Source organism: Danio aesculapii, chromosome 2 (genome assembly GCF_903798145.1).
Source record: "Danio aesculapii chromosome 2, fDanAes4.1, whole genome shotgun sequence".
In the NCBI taxonomy this organism is placed as follows: domain Eukaryota; kingdom Metazoa; phylum Chordata; class Actinopteri; order Cypriniformes; family Danionidae; genus Danio; species Danio aesculapii.
This window is the reverse complement of record NC_079436.1, coordinates 51,947,011-51,969,350: the sequence shown is the minus strand read 5'-3', so window position 1 is coordinate 51,969,350 and position 22,340 is coordinate 51,947,011. Positions and strand designations below refer to the sequence as shown.

At 35.1% G+C, this 22,340-nt stretch overlaps 1 protein-coding gene and 1 long non-coding RNA gene across 2 annotated transcripts in view; one reads left to right on the top strand and one right to left on the bottom strand.

Annotated features, from left to right (window-relative positions):
- The window catches only part of scn12aa (sodium channel, voltage gated, type XII, alpha a), a 114,508-nt gene that overhangs the window by 66,546 nt on the left and 25,622 nt on the right, over positions 1-22,340 (top strand). The window contains exons 13-16 of the mRNA XM_056445654.1: positions 2,334-2,572; positions 3,794-3,967; positions 8,328-8,684; positions 19,402-19,806. Coding sequence (XP_056301629.1) covers positions 2,334-2,572; positions 3,794-3,967; positions 8,328-8,684; positions 19,402-19,806 — 1,175 coding nt within the window. The remainder of the gene's footprint in view (positions 1-2,333; positions 2,573-3,793; positions 3,968-8,327; positions 8,685-19,401; positions 19,807-22,340) is intronic.
- LOC130213852 (uncharacterized) overlaps positions 19,387-22,340 on the bottom strand; it is a 44,925-nt gene continuing 41,971 nt past the window's right edge. The window contains exon 3 of the long non-coding RNA XR_008835512.1: positions 19,387-19,747. This is a non-coding gene — a long non-coding RNA (uncharacterized LOC130213852). The remainder of the gene's footprint in view (positions 19,748-22,340) is intronic.

Sequence of the window (22,340 nt, the reverse complement as noted above, 5' to 3'; positions counted from 1 at the left end):
TTTAGGATAATGTTATAATGCCGTATATACAGATTCATAAAAGTTTAAAGCAATGATGCTTTTGTACTTTTTGTCTTATTAGTGAAGTAAAATGAGCATCGAGACAATCCCCTTTTACTTGTCTCCATGCATTCAGAATGATGATAATACTTCTAGCGCAAAAATGTAAGGCTATGCCATCTTTCTTTTTGTTTCTGCTGGGAGAAAATTCTTTCATTGAGTGCGGGATTCAACAATAATTCTATTTTTTAAAAGTGAATTAATTAAACTCAAAAATTACCTCGCATTACATTTTTAAAAAGCTATACTCAAATATTATTACTTAAATTTTAAAGTAATGAATTACTTGTTACTTAGAAAAGTAATATTATATCATTTGCGTTACTTGTAATGCGCCAACACTGTTTACAAGATTAGTCATACTTAGTTAATATTAGTAAATATATGAACTAATGGACCATTATTCTAAAGTGTTACCAAAATAACATATGAAGAGTTCAGATGCAAAACCCTCTAAATCCATCAGACCTCTTTTCTTGTAAATGAGCGTTTTCTATCAGGCTCCTATAATTAAGCTCAGAAGTTTCAGTCAATTCGGAATGAAATAAAAGGCACATGAATTATTTAAACATAAAACCGAAAAAAACGCAATTCAGAAGCACTGAACTGATTTACAGAACTGTTTATGTCGTACCGAACGATTCAATATTATATGGAGAATTGTGGCATCCCTAACACAGTAAAAAAATGCAGGCTTCCAAACAATTCATTCATAATATCCAAACATAAATCAATTAAGTTAATTGATTTTACAAACTGAAGTGTATTGAACATAAAACAATTAAGTTGTCCCTCTCAAAAATAGCAAGAATTGTAATTTTTCAGCTTATTTTAGATGAGCACTTTGAACAAGCAGGCAAAAATTTGAGTGTATCAGTGCATCAATTCACCTTTATTTGTGTAGCGCTTATACAATGTAGATTGTGTCAAAGCAGCTTCACATAAAAGGTCACAGTAAATAGGAACAGTGTAATGCAGTTTGTAGTGTTTAAGTTCAGTTCAGTTGAGCTCAGTTCAGTGTGGTTTAATAATCACTACTGAGAGTCCAAACACTGAAGAGCAAATCCAACGATGCGCACCTCTACAGATCCCGAACCATGGAAGCCAGTGGCGACAGCGGAGAGGGAAAAAAAACTTCACTAAAGGCGGAAGTGAAGAAAAAAAAAACCTTGAGAGAAACCAGACTCAGTTGGGCACGACCATTTTAATTTCTCCGCTGGCCAAACGTCTTGTGCAGAGCTGCAGTCTCAGTGGCGGAGGCTTGCCTCAGCGAAGACTCGTCTGTCTCTGGAGCATCACAGGAATCAGTCTCATGTTCTCCACTCTTCCATGACCATCACAGTAGCTGCTCAGGATTCGGCCAGGTCCAGGATATGGAAACCTTGGGATCATCTCGTCGTTGGTCTTGGATCGAATCAGTGACTCTGCATAGTCTGAGGGCCTCGGGAAGAGTATCCCCAGGTGGAAATGGAGAATAAAGAAAATAATTAGCGTAGCTGATGTTCACAGTGTATATCAGCAAGATGCATAACCTGTGTGGAAGCCCCCTAAGTGGTGCACTAAGTGTATGCTTTACTGAACAGATAGGTCTTTAATCTAGTTTTGAATTGGGAGAGTGTGTCTGAGCCTCTGACATTTTCAGGAAGGCTATTCCAGAGTTTAGGAGCTATAAATGAGAAGGCTCGACCTCCTTTACTCGACTTTGCTATTCTAGGTACTACCAGAAGCCCTGAGTTTTGAGACCTTAAAGAGCGAGTTGGATTGTAGCGAGACAGAAGATTGGTTAGATAAGCAGGAGCTAGATTATTTAAAGCTTTATATGTAAGAAGCAATATTTTAAATTCAATATGAAACTTAACAGGCAGCCAGTGTAAGGAGGATAAAATTGGGGTGATGTGATCAAATTTTATAGACCTGGTAAGAACTCTGGCAGCTGCATTTTGTACTAATTGAAGTTTGTTAATAGAGGATGCTGGGCAGCCAGCAAACAGAGCATTACAGTAGTCCAGCCTAGAAGTCATAAAAGCATGGACTAGCTTTTCTGCATCTGAGATGGATAGCATACTTCGTAACTTAGCGATATTTCTCAGATGAAAGAAAGCAGTTTTTGTGACATGGGAAATATGATTTTTAAAAGTTAAATTGCTGTCTACTTGTAATGAACATCTCTACTTGTAATGATATGCAATGTTGCTCTCCATGACTGTATTCCAATAGTTGAAAGAATCAAACATCATCTCACCTTTATTTTACCCCTTTGATTCTCCCTTCAGAACTGGAAGAGGCCCGTCAAAAGTGTCCTCCATGCTGGTATGAGTTTGCACAGAAGTATCTGATATGGACGTGTTCTCCTGCCTGGCTGAGAGTGAAGGAAGGGCTTAAAGTCATGGTGATGGACCCGTTCCTGGACCTCGCCATTACCATCTGCATTGTTCTCAACACGTTATTCATGGCCCTCGAGCACTATCCTATGACTGACGAATTCAACAGCATGCTGAGTATTGGAAACCTGGTCTGTTATTTCTCTTATAGCTTTACATCTGTACAATTATTAAGTCAAGTTGAGCTTTAAGGGGCGGTTCACACAAAGTTCGGTAACGATAAACGATAAAACAAGGGCAAAGTTTAGACCACAGCTATAATTTTAAATATGTAGAGAAACGACATGCTTGGAATTATTTTCAGGCGGATTTTTTTCCCAACTTAAACATTAAAATGCTGCCAGCCATTCGGAATGCATTGAAATATAAAGGGCTTGCGTAATTTAAAGCTACATTGTGGAGAAGCTCACTGCTTAATTTTTGATGTTTCCATAGATTATTTAAAGATAATGACCAGTCTTGGAAACTTGTCTTTTCCAAATGTTTACAAATGACTTGTCTTGGAAACAATGGGTAATACCATGGAAAATAATAATACAAATACATGTAATTTATGCAAGCCAGGATAGCAAATTTGAAGTATAAATATAAAAGTTCCTCGTGTATCCAGATCTAGATTGCGTTCCCTCCTTTGAAAATGCTGGGGAAAGAGAAGGTTGTTTTAATTCCACTAAAGTGACTGTGATTGCTAAATTTACTTGATTAGATTTATTACATGAGCTGGATTCACTGGTCAGATGCACTAAAAATCATAAACAAAACTAAAATAAACAGATTATTATCATTTGTAAAAGTTGATACAAATTTATTTATTGTTATATTTGTATTTGTAATGATCATGCTTGTGTAAACAGGCCTTTATTGTCATGCCCCTACACGTGTGAACATATGTTGTGCAGAACCTTGGTGCTACATGCATAAACATAAATATAAACATAACACTAGAGGTAACAGCAATTATTAAACCTAGAGTACACAGGGGTAACTTACTGAAGCAGTAATCTAAATATACATATACTATACAGTAAAGTTTCCCAACCCTGTTAACGGAGTCATGGCTCTTTGGAGTCTCTTCTAATGGTCTGATGAGTTGATTAGGGTGAGTTTGATTAGGAAGAGATTGAAAATGTGTACTGTTGTTGTGCCTTCAGGAACAGGGTTGGGAAACACTGCTACTCTATATAGTATACATAACCTAAGACAGACTACAAGTTCTTTACATAATGCAACTGAGGTATTTAAGGTTGAAAATCAAGTTGCAATATAATTTGTAGTGCATTATCTTGTTGATTTCTTGTAACATGGTAAATATGTATTTCATTTCAATGTAAACTTTGGTTCTTGCTTACCAGGTTTTCACTGGAATCTTCACAGCGGAGATGGTGCTGAAGATCTTTGCTCTGGATCCATATTATTACTTTCAGCAAGGCTGGAACATCTTTGATGGAATTATCGTTTGTTTGAGTCTGATGGAGTTGGGTCTTTCCAATGTGGAGGGTCTGTCTGTTCTTCGCTCGTTCAGACTGGTAAGCTTTAACTCTGCTTGGAAACAAACAGCCAATTCTCTAGACTGGAGAAAAATGAAGACTGTTACAGTATATGAGAATATTTGAGAAATCCCATGAGGGGAATATTTTAATATGTTATTCCATTTTGCAAGAGGATGATGGATTAAAAAAAAAAATATATATATATATATATTAGACTTTCTGCATAAAACATCAAATCAGCCAATTAAAACATTAATTTTAGAATTTTAATAGTATTATTGTTACTAACACTACCCCAAAAACACTTCCTTCCTTCAGCAACCTATAACTTCCCATAGGGGAAAATAAAAAATAAATAAATAAAATAATAAGAATAATAATAATAAATAATAACATTAATAATAAATACATAAATGAAAAGAAATAGGAAAGAAAAGTAAAAATAAAATGCAAAAATAAAATGAATAAATAAATTTAAAAAGCATGAATAATATACATGTTTATACACCACCTGACAAAAGTATTGTCGTCGATTCCAGCACAACAAATAATAACTTGACTTCTTGTTGATCATTAGGAAAAGTGGCAGAAGGTAGATTTTTCCCATGAATCATCTGTTGAACTGCATCTCAATCGTGACAAATACTGCAGAAGACCTATTGGAACCCGCATGGACCCAAGACTCAGAGAGATCAGTCAAGTTTGGTGAAGGAAAAATCATGGTTTGGGGTTACATTCAGTATGGGGCTGTGCGAGAGATCTGCAGAGTAGATGGCAACATCAACAGCCTGAGGTATCAAGACATTTGTGCTGCCCATTACAATCAAACCACAGGAAAGGGCAAATTCTTCAGCAGGATAGCGCTCCTTCTCATACTTCAGCCTCCACATCAAAGCTCCTGAAAGCAAAGAAAGTCAAGCTGCTCCAGGATTGGCCAGCCCAGTCACCAGGCATAAACATTATTGAGAATCTTGATGAACTCTGGGTCATTGCAGAGATGTATGGATGCAGTCCTCCAAGCTCATGGGAGTCAGACACAGTATTCATTCTTTTTCCACTGCAGCATGACTTTATTTTCTATGCTGTACATTATTTCTGTTAAGTGACGAGACTTTTGTCTAAGCAAAGTCAGACCTTACTGTCCTAATTAAATCATTCAAAATCAAGGCATGATCTCAATTTATTTTGGTCAATTAAGTGTAATCTAGAGGCCTTTACCTTTCATATAAGCCACTTCTGATACCAAATGATCAACTAGAAGTCAAGTTATTATTTTATATAAAAGACTTGTCAGGTAGTGTATTTATTGAATAATAATAATAATATATGAATAATATATATATATGAATTTGAATAATATATATTGTGCGATCCGTTTTATGCTGTAAAAATGCAAAAGAAAAAAACTGTTCAGAATGTTAATAGATGGGAATTGAAAAATGAAGATGTTTGAGCTGTAGTTTTACTAAAAGCCCTTACACTTTCTAAAGTATATAAAATGACATGAAAATTAGATATTTTTGCTGATATTGGTGTAGGCGACACATTGACACACAAATTCTTTTAAATATACTACACACACTGCAATAACACAAAGTTTGTTGAAAACCAGCAAGTTTTTCTTTTTAACTAACTGTTGATTCACAAAAAGTGATGTTTTTGCAGCAGAAGAATAAATTAGAAACATTGTGAAACCTGTTTTTCGTAATACTCACATACTTACAATCCCCAAAAAAATCTCCATAATATTCATCAGTTTACTAGACCTTATCCTTGCAAACAAAAGCACTGTCAGTATCATAGATATTTGATATATTGGCCAGCATTAAATATTAGTATGCATCATTAAGACATGAAAAAGGGACAGATTTGGGAAAATAAAAAATCCTTGGCTCTAAATCTGCCATTAATTTTGGTTATGAGTCTGTAATTAGGAGGTATTTTACACACGCTGAATCCATTAGTGCAGACACTCCATTAAAATATCAACACATCTGTTTTTATGCGACGAAAACCACAGTACGCGTGACAAAGGTGGCACGCACAGTCCATCTGCACTTGCCTGATCCTCTTGAACTCGGTGTCTTGCTATTTATTATCAGATTAAAGCTGCACAGAGCTTTTAACATCCCTTTATATTGTGAGAATAAATACTGTTGTTAAGCAGTGCTGTGTGTTAATGTACAAAATTTGTCTTTTTTTGAAAGCTTCGCCCGAATGTGCATATTTGGCAACGCAGTAATCCTTTATCCATTAGTGAGATTAAATATGTTGGAGTTGACATCTCAAAAAAAAGCGGCCTATACTTTCTTTTGCCTCAACAACAGTCACACTGAGAAAAAAAAGTGAATATAGGTCATGGTTTAGCTAAAATATTATATTACAAGAGAATATATGGCTAACAATGTTATTAAGTGTTAGCCAAGCAAATCGTGCACTTAAAGTCAATATAAAAATGCATTTTTGCTCTTGTAATCTGATTTCTGAGAGTATATACAGAACAAGCCTACAATATATCCAATAGAAATTGAGAAATTGACAGAGATGTTATTGAGTAGAGCCAAACGTATCTTGCAAAGTTACATTTAATCACATCAACATGATCGCCAAGGTATTGAACTCCTGTAACTGGATTTCTGATCGCAAAAGGATATTCAGAGAGTACAATCTGAAATTGATAGATGGATGATATAGAGTACAGTGAAACATGACTTGCAAATTAAAATTAACGCAAATTGCATTTACATTGCAATCTGATGCAGTTTTGAGAGCAAAAAGAAATGCAAGTCATAGTGATAAAACATATATATGTTATTGTATTAATGCACGCATGTTCAGCTTATCTATATGACCAGACAATGAAAAATAAAAAGAAATGTATTTTTGGCCAGAAATAACATGGTTGATGCACAATACGAGTTGCAACTTTTCCCCTATCAAGACCCATTTCTGAGAAGTGTATATATATATATACATACACACAAACACAGAGGAAATTATTAGCCCAACCCCCCCCCCCCCCCCCTTCGAATTAAATTTTTTTTTTAAACACCATTTTAAGATCAAAATTAATAGCCCCCTTAAGCTATTTTTTGCTTCGATTGTCTACAGAACAAACCATCATTATACAATAACTTGCCTAATTACCCTAACCTGCCTAGTTAACCTAATTAACCTAGTTAAGCCTTTGAATGTCACTTTAAGCTGTATAAAAGTGTCTTGAAAAATATTCAGTAAAATATTATGTACTGTCATCATGGCAAAGATCAAATAAATCAGTTATTATTAGAAATTAACACTAAGTTGTATAGAGTTATCTTGAAAAATATCTAAAATAAATCAGTTATTAGAAATGAGATATTAAAACTATTATGTTTAGAAATGTGTTGAAAAAAATCTGCTCTCCATTAAACAGAAATTGGGAAAAAAAATAAACAGAGGGGCTAATAATTCTCTCTTCAACTGTATATATACACAGTTATATACACTGTATATATACACAAAATATTGCAAAAAAATTACAACCAACAAAATTTCAACTAAACTTTTCCATTTTTTTTTTTGCTTCTCTTGATTCTTCCTTTTTTTTAATTTATTTATTCTATAACATATAAATTTGGGTGTACTAGTTGTAGGACCGTTGTTTTGTTAGATTAACTCCAGATATATAATATTGTATAGCTTCCTATTAAAAATATGAATTTAAAAGATAGATTTGTGAGGGGTGTACTTATTTATGCTGAGCACTGTATTTTTCAAGATACTAGTATTCAGTCTAAAGTGACTGAACTATAACCTGGTGAAGCTCTAGTCACACATGCGACTACGGCAGACCGGAAACGCAAGCTTGTGCGACTAGTTTCACATTCCGCTGCAATCGAAAGCTTGATGAACTCAGACCTGCGAAATCACATCATATAATTGCGTGAGATCAAAAGATCAAAACATGACCTCTTTGGACAGAAATTGGAGCAAATTTGGAGCAATCGCTTGCTTCACCAATGTTGTTTTTATCTTTTATCCCGCCCCTTTTCACAGCGCAGAATTTTGCAAGCACAAACTCTAGTGTGACCGTGGCTTTAGGGTAATTAGGTAAATCATTATATAGGGATAGTTTGTTCTGTAGACAATTAATATATATATATATATATATATATATATATATATATATATATATATATATAGCTTAAGAGAGCTAATAATAGACCTTAAAATGTTTTTTTTTTAAATTAATAACTTATTTTATTCTAGCCTAAATAAAGCAAATAAGACTTTCTCCAGAAGAAAAAATATTATAGGAAATACTGTGAAAAATGCCTTGCTCTGTTAAACATTATTTGGGAAATTTCACAGGGGGGCTATTTGTTTTGATTTTCTCTATTTTTTTTGTCTGTAGCTCAGAGTTTTTAAACTAGCAAAGTCATGGCCCACCCTCAACACGCTGATAAAGATCATCGGTAACTCTGTGGGTGCTTTGGGGAACCTGACGCTGGTCCTGGCCATCATCGTCTTCATCTTCGCCGTGGTCGGCATGCAGCTGTTTGGCAAAAATTATCAGGATTGTGTTTGCAAGATCAGCTACGACTGCACTCTTCCTCGCTGGCACATGAAGGACTTCTTCCACTCGTTCCTCATCGTGTTCAGGGTCCTGTGCGGGGAGTGGATCGAGACCATGTGGGACTGTATGGAGGTGGCCGGACAGCCGCTTTGCATTCTGGTCTTCATGCTGGTCATGGTCATAGGAAACCTGGTGGTGAGTACAAGGTTTTCTGATCAGGTTATGCCAATGAGTTTTAAATAGTGCTTTGGAATATTTCATTCTAATTGGTCAATTGGTCTGAAAAATATCAGTAAGAAGTCTTTTTCATCTCATGCTGTGCTTCCCACACATACACTTTACTTGCGTTGGGCCACACATGTATGTTAATGGCCGCTCAAGTATATTTGGTGACATTTTGTTTTTATTATTATCATCCTCTTACACTTTTTTGTATCCACCCAATAGGCAAACATCTGCAATCGAATAACTAGTGGAAAATCTTCTCTCGCACTAAATATTTCCTACTGTACTTGTGTCTGGAAGTCCTTTCAACACTCTCACAGACAATCTCACGTGCTCTGCAGAGACCCACAGAGATGCGCCTTTTTGGGACATGTTTTGGGATATATTTTGGGGTTTCTAAATGTCTGAAAATGTCCGGGATTCAGCTTTTGGTTTCGCTTTCTAAGCCATTGTCATTTTTATTTTAAACTTGATTTACTTTCACTTGGTTTCACAGTTGACAGGGCATACACAACCGCAAGACCGAGAGAAACATTACATAATTAATTATTTGATCTAAATGACTCGGATAAACTTTCCTATTTACCCAGAGAGGACAAAATTACAGCTAAACTGGCTGCCAAATGTTTGTACACCATCAGAAATGGTTGATTAAATCATTTTTATTCTTGTACTTATACTTCTTAGAGATTTATATTCCATAGATGTTTTTATTCCTTATTGTCATTTATTTCTCATTTTCTGTATATTTTTTTATTTGATGATTAATATATTGCATATTTTATACAGATCTAAATTGCTCTGGCAATAATGCTCAAAATGTCAGCAGCAGATTTTACCTGTCAGTGGGTGCACATGGCTCCTGAATAGAATAAAAGTAAAACAAATAGTGAAAAGAAAAACTTGCCCCCATTGAAAAGAAACGGTGTATAATAAATAAAAAATATAGTTAAAAATCTCTTTTTATGTTGCATGTAGTTAACCATGTGCCGTGGGTAAAAGGTGTGTTTCAATCCGGCTACCACCGCAAGTATGTTTCAAACCTGTGGGAAGCACGTAATAAAATAATTCAAAGTCATGTCAATATTTAATGTTCATTAATTGATTTACAACCCCAAATCAGAAATAGTTGGGACAGTTTGAAAAACGCAAATAAAAAAAGAAGTGATTTCTAAATTTACTTACAATGAACATTATTTAATGTGTTCCTCATGATTTTTATTTATTTAATAATTTATTTTTCTAAATAAACCCATATTCCAATTTTGGTTCTTGCAACACATTTAAAAAAAAAAGTTGGAACAGTAAAGCATTTACCACTTTGTAATGTTGCCATTCCTATTCACAACACTTAAAAGACTGAAAATACCAAGTGATGAGGTAATCAGGCATAATTTTTTCCTATTCTTCCTGCAAACAAGTCCAAGGGGCAACAGTAGGTCTGAGTTAGCGCATTTTGTGCTTCAAAATGCGCCACACATTCTCTATTGGAGAAGGGTTGGGACTGCAGTCAGGCCAGTCAAGTACTTGTATCCTCTTCCTCTGCAAAAATCTTTAGGTACTTTTCAGCATTAAAGGTCCATCCCAGATGCCACCGAGCCCAGAGAAGTCAACGCCGCTTCTGGACACTGTTAACATAGGGCTTCCTTTTGGCTAAGTACAGTTTTAACTGGCATTTGAGGATGTAACTACGTATTCTGAAAGTTGACAAAGGTTTGCCAAAGTAGTCCTGAGCCCATGTGGTGATATTGCTTATAGATGAATAACAATTCTTGATGCAGTGCCGCTTGAGAGATCAGAGATCACGGTAGTTCAGCTTAAGCTTGCGTCCTTATGCTTTAGGCTGTGAAATTCCTACAAATTCCTTGAATCTTTTTTAATCATGTTATGCACTGTTGAAGAGGAAATATTCAAATGTCTTCCTATTTTTCTTTAAAGGGAACATGTATTTGTTGGTAAACTGGTGATCCTCTGCCCATCTTTGCTCCTAAAGGATTAGACCTTTCTTGGATTCTGCTTTTGTACCAAATCATAATTACAATCACCTGTTGACATCACCTGTTTCAAATCACATCATTATTTAACTAATTTACCTGATTACAAGCACTAAATTGCTAGTACGTGTATTGGAACGTGTAGCTAGCCTGACTGACAGGAAAGGATGTTTATTTACAAATGAAATGAAGTTGACCAGACAAAACATGAAATATTTTGTGCTCATACTGTCTGCAATGTACAAGTCAAAGTAAATTTGGAAATCACTCCTTTTTTATTTGCATTTTCCATACTGTCCTAACGTTTTCTGATGTGGGGTTGTATTTAAAAAAATAACAAATTAGCTGTAAAAATATCACTCAGCACAGCAGTCTTTATCTTCTTACATAATAAAATTATTCAAAGCATTTCAATATATTACACTAAATAATTCAGTTGTACATGAATCCCTGGACATTAAACCATTAAAACATACTGTTAAATTAGGAATAATTTGTAAGGAAATGAGTGTAGAATGTTAAATGAAGATGTGATACACTCAGAAAAATGCTTCTTGTTTAAACTACTTGTATAAAATGAGGTTTTTTGGGGACAACTTAACTGTTTTATGTTGAATCCACTTACATTTGTAAAATCAATTAAATTAACTTGATTGATTTGTGTTGGGACAACATGTTACAGTGTAGGTCAGAATGGATTATTCCTCTTCTGAATAAATGCATGTTTATTTTCTAACCTAGTAAATCTGAATACTTCCTGTGAAAATGCTTCCTGATTAAAGAGATGGAAAAAGGGAGAGAAAATTTCATTTACTTACCTTTTTTCGTCCTTGCCTGAAATAGAAAATATGTTAAGCACAAAATGATATAATAAGTGACTACACCAGAAAAAAAAAATATAGATAGATAGATAGATAGATAGATAGATAGATAGATAGATAGATAGATAGATAGATAGATAGATAGATAGATAGATAGATAGATAGATAGATAGATAGATAGATAGATAGATAGATAGATAGATAGATAGATAGATAGATAGATAGATAGATAGATAGATAGATAGATAGATAGATAGATAGATAGATAGATAGATAGATAGATAGATAGATAGATAGATAGATAGATAGATGATAAGATATCCTATCCGAACAAAAATCTCAGATTGTAAGCATGCATTAGAGAAATATTCCTTAATTCTCCCAGATGTTTATCCGTGATCCAGTCGTGACCAGAAAATACCTCTAAGAAGAGGAAATGAGGTCTTTTTCCCAGAAAATAAGATGCAATAAGCTTTTCTTGCTAAGTTTTGCTGTTTCGACAAGATGACTGTCCTAAAAAGAGACATGAAGTCACTTTACTTTCATGTTTCAATGAATTAAAGGGGTCATGAACTGCACATTAAAAAAAAAAAAATCCTTTTAATATGTTCTCAGTCTGAGGTTCGTTTATAATGCTTGCAAGATTTTTAAATCAGACAACATAATTTGATATTAATGCATTTATAGGCTATTATGGGCACATTTAACCAATAAGCGAGGTAAGCAGCCGCCTAATAAATACCTAGAAGTATAAATTATACCTATATACACTCACCGGCCAATTTATTAGGTACACCTGTCCAACTGCTCATTAACGCAAATTGTTAATCAGCCAATCACACGGCAGCAACTCAATGCATTTAGGCATGTAGTCATGGTCAAGACGATCTGCTGCAGTTCAAACTGAGCATCAGAATGAGGAAGACAGGTGATTTAAGTGACTTTGAATGTAGCATGGTTGTTGGTGCCAGACGAGCTGGTCTGAGTATTTCAGAAACTGCTGATCTACTGGCATTTTCACGCAGAACCATCGCTAGGGAATGGTCAGAAAAAGAGAAAATATCCAGTGAGCGGCAGTTCTATTGGCGCAAATGCCTTGATGAGGTCAGAGGAAAAACGTTGCCTGGTCTGATCAGTCTCGATTTCTGCTGCAACATTCGGATGGTAGGGTCAGAATTTGGCATCAACAACATGAAAGCATGGATCCATCCTGCCTTGTGTCAACGGTTCAGGCTGCTGGTGGTGTAATGGTGTGGGGGATATCTTCTAGGCACACTTTAGGCCCAATAGTACCAATCTGACTTCCAGCAGAACTGTTTTCTTGAACATGACAGCGAGTTCATGTCAATATCGACCTAAATCTCTGAGGAATATTTCCACTATCTTGTTGAATCTATGCCACGAAGTATTAACGCAGTTCTGAAGGCAAAAGCAGTTTTTTTTTACTAGTACAACTCTGTGCCTAATAAAGTGGCTGTTGAGTGTACTGTATAATGAAATATAATATTATTATAATAATGTAATGCTAGGTAATAATAATATTATAAAATAAAATATTATTATAACATCTGCACAATTTGTCCACCCCCCCATCACGGAGCAGTCCAACAGTCAAATCAGGTAAAGATTTGTTTTCAAAATGTACATTTTTTTGTTCATTATTTTTAGCTGTGAATTCATTTTAAGAAAACAAACCCTTTAGAATGTAGACACTGCATTAAGATAACATGTAGAAAAGAAGATCAAGTGATTTAACAAAAGCTAAATAAATAAAAATTACATAAAAGTAGAAAGGGTGCAATTTAGGACTGTTGGGCCCCATGGTTGGAGTTGCTTAGGGTCTCCAAATCACAAAATGAACCACTGGCTAGGGCTGTGTGATTTGGGGAAAATATATTTTTATTTATTTATGACAGATATTGTGATTTTTAGATTTGCAATTTAATTTTGAAGTCAAGCTTCAGTTCAATCTGTAGCTTTTTACTGCTAAAATGCAGTACGAGTATGGGTGTTAGTTAAAATAGGAACTGAAAAGATATTAACTTAAACACTAAGTCAAATTTATTTTTTAATATTCATAAATGAAACACTCAAATTCTTTAGCGCAAACAGTAAACACAAATAAAAAGACCTTACCATTCTGACTCAAATTAGAGAGATGGTGTAGCTTATTATAAAAACAAATAAATGATAAAAATACAGAACACTCAGCAAACTAACATGGCTGAAACAACTCTGATATTGTACTCTGATATTGAGTGTCACTAGCAATACTTTCAGTTGACTTTTTAGCAAGACACTCATCGCTCAATTGGCTAAGACTATCACTCACATACCGCAGTCAGGCATTTGCTCAGGGAAAGGGAAATTAAATAATACAAATATATTTCATAGCTACAACTTCTCTTTGCAACACTGCATATCGCTTCAAAGTATGCTCATCAGCCCAAATTTCTTTTATCCAATAACCACAAAAATGTAAATACATGGTTAAAGTGTTTGTAAATTCTGGATTATAAATAAATAAATAAATAAATAAATAAATAAATAAATAAATAACTTAAATAAAATAAATCACAATTATATAGTTCCCAAACTGTCCTTGAAAGATTGCAAACACATATGAAATCTCATGGCAGACACCATATTTATGATGTTGATTCAAGTGAAAATCAATGAGGGGATTATAAGGGGTCAAAGACTGGTTATGCATACATTTTCTATAGCTGTTTCTGCACTAAAACACTTTTGCAGAAGACACATTCAATACTTTTGTCAGCTATACGTAATTGACTGCTGAGCAAGAACAATCCTTTCCAAGAAAATAACTAGCAAATTTGAGCTTTAACCACAATGATTTACCCAGAATTCTCCTGTTTCTTAGGAGAAACAGGTTCTTAGAAACTCATTCGAGGAATAGGTCCACAGGCTTGTGCTTCAGCATAGTTAAGTGTGTACTATTATATATTTTTTCAAGCTTTTTCTGGTTTTTCAAGCTTGTGTACCATAAAGTATTGTAATATGTAGCTGTTTGCCAGTAGTAATTGAAGAAGCATGCTTTTAAAAACCAGGTAAAAGGACAGACAACATGAACTTGCAAAACTGCAGGACATTTTGTCCTTTCTTAAGTACCTGACAGACAAAAACGAGCCAAACTATGTACTATAAAAAAAGAAAATCCCATGCAGAAATGTTGCTTCTTTTGTGATTATTGTAATCAGAGAGCACACATCATCAATTACAAGACCAATACATTTAAAGCTAAACAAATGATCCACCAAGAAACTTGTTCTATCACTATACTGTCAAACTAATTCAACGGTTGACTAATTTTCCAATATCTGTTGTTATCTGTGGATGTGTTGCCGACTTTAGTCAATGTCAGTTTACAGAAGAAACAGGAGTGACAGGATGAAACACAAACAGTTGGTGTGAACAGTGTAGAAACGGACTCATTCATGGGTAACTGGTTTGTGTAGCACAGGCTGATTGTAAATATGTGCCTCGGACTACATTTTTGTGAATCATAAAATACATCACTCCTGGTACATTTCATTGCATGTTTCAGGTGATGAATCCACTAGAGAGCGCTGTTTTTTTGCAAATCTGAAAAACGTTACTTAGGGCAGGGGTCTGCAACCTTTTTCATAGCTTAGACTGATTTTTGTTATTAATAATTTTTCATGGAGCGGCGGGTGAGGGAAGTAGTTTAGGTAGTTTGGTAGTTTTAGTAGTTTAGTAGTAGTTTAGGTAGTTGGTATGTACGTGAAATTACATCTGTATCACAAATGCACGAAACAACAAACTAAACTAAACTAACACAACTCACTATAATAGAGACAGATGATTGTTTCCCACTCATGCTCTAGAACTGAATCTTATAAAGACAAGCATTGTATACTCAGTTATGAAAATATATATTGCAAAAAAGCCTTTCTTACTTGCAGTGTTTTTTGTCTTGTTTACAGTCTAAATATCTAAAAATTATTGTTTTAAGAAATAATCTTTCCTTAAGTTTTTCCTTAAAACAAGCTAAATAATGTGGCAATGTGGGTTAAGAGAAATAATCTTGTTTTTCCTTTTGACATTTTGCTTGTCTAGAAAATGCTTGATTTAAGATTTTTTTTAGAAATTTGGACTAGAAACGAGACAAAAAAAATCTAAGAACATCTAAGACCTTTTTTTTTCTAAAAGTGCTTTTAATTTTTCCAAAAAAAATGAGATTGTACAAATTCACACGATGCACCTTACCCTGAAACCTTAAACTGTTCATTTTTCAGTGATAGGCATGGACCAGTTCTGACGCCAGTTCAGATTCTGATGGTATGACAACCTTGGATAAAAGTATCACAGTTTCACGGTATTGTGATTGCTGCTTTAAAATATATTCTTTTTAAATGTCTGAGTAAAAAACAAAAACGCCTTCTCCTTTTCCCACAATACTGTATATCTTATTTTGAGAAACATTTAAAATATTTTGCAACAGTAAACATGTCAGGCTAAATAACTCAAATGAATCATTGACTTCTGCGGCCTATAATAGTGTCAAAAACACTGATTTCTTTTCAATTTAAAACAGCATCTCTAGATATTTTTTCTGCTGGAGACACTGTTGTCTTAAAAAAGAAAAAAAAAGAAAAATGTAAAAGATTATTACATACTTTAGGAACGGTATAACCTTGACTTTTCCAAACTGCGGTATACCTTGAAACCGGTTATCTTCCCATGCCTGTTCAGTGATAGACAAGTTTACAACCCCTAAAATCAGAAAAAGTTGCCACAGTATGGAAAACGCAAATGAAAAAAGAAAGAAGTGATTTCCAGACACCTCCGAGCCCAGATCAAGTCAACAGCGCTTCTGGACACTGTTAACATAGGGCTTCCTTTTGGCACAGTACAGTCGTAACTTGCATTTGTAGATGTAACTACGTATTGTAGTACTTGACAAAGGTTTGAAAAAGTATTTCTGAGCCCATGTGGTGACATCGCTCATAGATGAAAGAGGATTGTTGATGCAGTGCTGCCTGAAGGATCGGAGATCACATTTGAATCCTTGAATCTTTTAATTATGATATGCACTGTTGAAGAGGAAATATCCAAATGTCTTGCTATCTTTCTTTGAGGAACATTGTTTTTAAACAATTCTATAATTTTTTCATGTATTTGTTGGCAAACTGGCAATCCTCTGCCCATATTTGCTCCTAAAGGATTCGACCTTTCTTGGATGCTGCTTTTGTACCAAATCATAATTACAATCACCTGTTGACATCAGCTGTTTCATATCCCATCATTTAAGTTATTTATCTGATTACTAGTCCTAAATTGCCCGTCCCAACTTTTTTAGAATGTGTTGCATGAATTTGGAAATCAATACTTTCCTTTTATTTGTGTTTTCCATACTGTCCTAACTTTTTCTGATATGGGTTTGTAATTTCAGACCTCTATTTTCTAAACACAACAGCTCAAATTGACAGGCGGTTGAATTCACCTAAAGCGGTCCGCAACACCGCTGATCTGCTGATCTCCTTCTCTTCTCACACAAGTCACTTTGGGATTATCTTTGCTGTCTAGTGTGATTAAAGGTCATAGTGCAACTAATCAGGTTTCTATGACAACCTGCAAAGTGGCTCTTATAATAGATCAGACGGCAGGGGGAAAAGCCTGTTATGAACATGGGACATGCTTTGTAAGCAGTTGAAATTTCTGCAGCTGCAGAACAAGGGCTTATATGAAGACTGCCGTTCCCAGAAACACAGATTGCAGTGGAAACAGTTGCTGTAACTGAAGGTTAATAGATCAACAACAGTTTGTTGCTGTGCTCACAATAACTATACAAAGGATTTACTAACATTTGAGCAAATGTGTCGCTTTAAAATGTATCAGATTTTCCACTGTAAACAACATTGGGCCTAAAAAACTAATTTGGCTTTGGTTTTGAGAAGGACGAGTGCTTCTTTGCATAGTGTTCCTGAAGTATCAATAAAGGACTATTTATTGTTATTATTAATTTGCATAAGTTTTATTATATTTTTACATATATTACATTTTAAATACATTCATTAAAAAGTTTTAGTCATTTTAGTTTCAGTTTTGTGTTCAACATGACTGTGAATTTTTTTATCTTAGTTTGTTTACTGTACGTCAAGTTCAACAGAAACAAATCTCCTTGGAAAGTAGCCGAGATAAACAATTAAACAGAAAAAAATTATAATTTATTTGAGGACAAAGAAAATGTAGTTTTTTTTTCTTGTTAAGTGGTCACAGTATTAATAAAATCTCACGTAATTATATAGGTGTATAAATAAAAAATGTATGATTTTGTTGAAATTGTAGGTTTTATATACTATTATCATTAGTTATGATTTTGATGGAGTTAAAAATCACACTGGTAAAAAAAATCTAAATAAACACAAAGTAAAAACAGAAAAAAAACACTATAATAAAATTGTTACTTTAATTTAAAAAATAATTAGTACCACAAAAAGCAAGTAGGGCGGCACAGTGGTTAGCACTGTCATCTCACAGCAAGAAGGTCACTGATTCGAGTTCCGGCTGGGCCAGTTGGCATTTCTGTGTGGAGTTTGCATGTTCTCCCTGTGTTGGCGTGGGTCTTTTGGAAATGAATTTTTATTCATTATGTATTTATTTATTATTCCATAACTTTACATTTTAGCCTTTATGTCTTGGAGTGTGAATGAATTATTGTTTCAAAATGTCTGCAATCTCACTATATACTAAATACATAAAGTGTTTATTTTTATATTGACATGAATAATTAGCGTGTGACTATCTTGATATAACAACAACAATAACGTCTGCTTTTGAAAATTAATGGTGTATGTTTTTTTGCAGATAAGGTTTAAGGCCCAATCCCAATTCTATTTTTGTACCCCTACCCCTTGGCCTTTGATACAGAGTGTGAAGGGGAAGGGCTTCAAAATTTACCCCTAAGAAATGGGACAGCACTACAGCACCTGTACACGTCATCATGTGTCATTGCAATCTCATTGGGCCTAAGTGTGCGTCCTAGTTATCGGTGTTAATGAAAGTTTAATGAGCTTGTGAAAACAATCATTACACGATTACTCTATTAATAAACAGTTGTCTGGCTTTTTGCATTGTAATTAAGAACTGTTTTCAACATGCTATAAAATTTAGAGTGGCTCAGGATGACTCCAGTTTGGGGACAGGACACTAAAAACTCGAAGTCAAAATGTTTCGCCCTCCTGTGAATTTTTTTTCTTTTTCAAATATTTATCAAATGTTTAACAGAGCAAGGAATTTTTCACAGTATTTCCTATAATATTTTTTCTTATTTGTTTTATTTCGGCTAGAATAAAAACAGTTTTAATTTTTTCAAACCAGTTTAAGGTCAATATTATTAGCCCTCATAAGCACTATCTTTTTTTCGATAGTCTACAGAACAAACCATCATTATACAATGACTTGCCTAATTAACCTAGTTAAGCCTTTAAATGTCACTTTAAGCTGAATACTAGTATCTTGAAAAATATCTAGTAAATATTATGTACTGTCATCATGACAAAGATAAAAGAAATCAGTTATTAGAGAGGAGTTAAAACTATTTTGTTTAGAAATGTGTTGAAAAAATCTTTTTCCCTTAAAAATAAATTGGGGAAAAACATACAAGAGGGCTAATAATTCTGACTTCAACTGTGACTACATTGTCTGATGTGCAGAAAGGATTGTCAGAGAGTGTGTTAGTGGCAGCCACAACAAGACACCTTTGTATATGATCTGTATTAAATACCTAGTTTATTGCAAACCATTGTAATATGCACATTTGCGATACTTTGATAAATCCCACAGCTCTAATGCAAAACAAATGATCTGCTCTTGGTTCCTCTCTAGGTCTTGAATCTGTTTCTGGCCCTGTTGCTGAGCTCGTTCAGCTCTGATAATCTATCAGCGCCGGATGAAGACGGAGAAATGAACAACCTTCAGATCGCCATCGCTCGAATCCAATTTGGTTTCTCTTGGCTCCTGAACGGCATCAAAGATCTCTTCAGCGGGAACCTGACGCGGCACAGACGCAAATCCAAAGAGGCACAAGTGACCCTGAATCACACAGAGTGCAACGGCGGACTGGGAAGCTTCGAGAAGTATGTTTTTCCAGAAAGCGAGGACAGTTACATGACCAATCCCAACCTCACCATCTGTGTGCCCATCGCACCCGGAGAGTCAGATGTGGAGTTTCCTGAGGAGGAGGAAGAGGAGGAGGACACCGAGTCATCAGAGGATGAAGAGGAGAAAGCGGTGAGAAGCTATTTATTACTATTAGTGCTAGATGTTTGCTTTATTTGCTTCATGAGGTTTATGAGATTGAGGTCTGATTATTTTTTTGAGTTAGCGTTATTCAGTTTTGTCTGAGAAAGTTTTCGAATTTTTTATGTTAATGTAGGGGAGGCACAGTGGCTCAGTGGTTAGCACTGTTGCCTCACAGCAAGAAGGTCGCAGGTTCAAGCCCCGGCTGGCCACTTTCTGTGTGGAGTTTGCATGTTCTTCCCGTGTTGGCGTGGGTTTCCTCTGGGTGCTCCGCTTTCCAAACACATGCGCTATAGGTGAATTGAATAAACTGAATTGGCCGTAGTGTATGTGTGTGTGCGATTATAAGAGTGTATGGGTGTTTCCTAGTAGTGGGTTGTGGCTGGAAGGGTATCCGCTGTGTGAAACACATGCTACAGTAGTTGGTGGTTCATTTTGCTGTGGCTGCCCCTGATAAATCAGGGACTAAGCCAAAGGAAAATGAATGAATGAATGAATGTTTGTCTACACAGAGTTGATTTTATCATGACATTTGAGAAGTTTTATTAGTATTTTAATATATATATATATTTTATTTACCAATACATTTGTACAAAATAACAATATAAGTGTTTTAAAGTTTGAAATGAATATAAAATAATGATTAAAACAACAAAAAATGCTTGATAAGTATGTTTTTTTAGCATGCAGTTACAAGTAGAATGTTGCCTTTACGTGTACGGTACAAAACGATACGATACTGCATCGCTCAAAATACTAACAAATTCATCTTAACCTCATGAGTAATGAATTTGAAAGTTTCTGGCCCACTGAGTGTTATTTTTATATGATTGTAACTTCCAAAGGCTGCGCGGTGGGTAGCACATTCGCCTCACAGCAAGAAGGTCACTGGTTTGAGCCTCAGCTGGGTCAGTTGGCCTTTCTGTGTGGAGTTTGCATGTTCTCCCATGTTGGCATGGATTTCCTCCGGGTGCTCCGGTTTCCCCCACAGTCCAAACACATGTGGTATAGGTGAATTGAATAAACTAAAATGTCCGTAGTGTATGTGTGTGAATGAGTGTGTATGGATATTTCCCAGTGATGGGTTGCAGCTGGAAGGGCATCTACTGCGAAAAAAACATATGCTGGATAAGTTGACGGTTCATTCTGCTGTGGTGACCCCAGATTAATAAAGGGACTTAGCCGAAAAGAAAATGAACGAATGTAACTTCCAAAATGTTTAATATTTATATAGTTGGATTTTTTTCTTGAAAATTTTCATGTGCGCTCTAAAAGTGTAAAGGTTATCGCACCCTGATTTTATTTTAGTTTTTATCCATAATTTTTCGCACATTAAAAAATAAATTCGACTTTACGTTGTGTCAGTCGTATTGAAACACTGCTTTCGAAACTTTCGTCCGTCATAAAAAAATACAAAAATTCAAACCATGTTCTATTTTTTCCGCATTTCAAATCCGCAATCGTATTTGAGAGGTGTTTTGACAGTTCAGAGTAGGCATGAGACGATAACTGCTTTCAAGGTATACAGCGCTTTGGAAAAGTCAAGGTTTTAAAACCGATAAAATTTTCTGCTCTGTTCCTGTCTCTCTTATGACTAAAGCACATCAAATTATCTCTAATTCAAAGGGAAAAAAAAAATTTGAATAAATATATATTTTTTTATATTAGACACAACTTCACGCATTGGGTTAAATTAGGCTCTGCAGTCTTCGTGTTCAGTCCATTACTTCCACTGTATCTGTTCAGGTGAGAGAACGGAACCAACCCTGTGACGTCAGACACCGCGATATTTCAAGATGGCGGCGCCCTAGGTCTAGTAAAACATGCCTTTTTCTGCTAAATGGTTACATTAATTGAGTTGGTTTAATATATTTTCATTAAAGTGCGATCCATTGCACAAAATAATGTAAACTTGACTGAGTGCTTCATTTCCCCTTTAAGCTGAATACTTGTACATGGTTTCCGCTACATTCATTCTTCCATGGCGGGACGCCACGCCAAGATTCATCCCGCCACAGCTACATTACAGCTTCTCATTCAAAACATTAAATTTTTTTAATAAACGTATTAAAGGGTAAGTGAATTACAACAGCGCAAACTTTTATGTAACCGTAGTAATGCTGTGCATCATTTGTTTAACCCTTTAAGGTTACATGCTGACTGACTGACTGGCTGACTGTGACAGGTGCGTGATGCGTGAGGCCAGCAAACACGACGTATAGCCGTTTTACTTTATTTCAGGACGCATTAATACCGGAGGCATTCATAAATATTCCTAGCAAATTCTAATAAATGCTGGAAACATACTCGTTACATAAATGCATAAAACCACACCTCAGCAGCGTTTATTTGAGAACGCACAAGAAGATCTGCGCGAAGATCTGATCTTAAAGCTGCTTATATTATTTGAGGGGGAGGCAGGAAGTTTTGTGCACGAGCAGAAAAAAAAAAGAGATCCACATGCTCGTAGACTATTACATAAATGCGATCTCGACTTCTAATACTGCGCTCACGACATTTGTCAT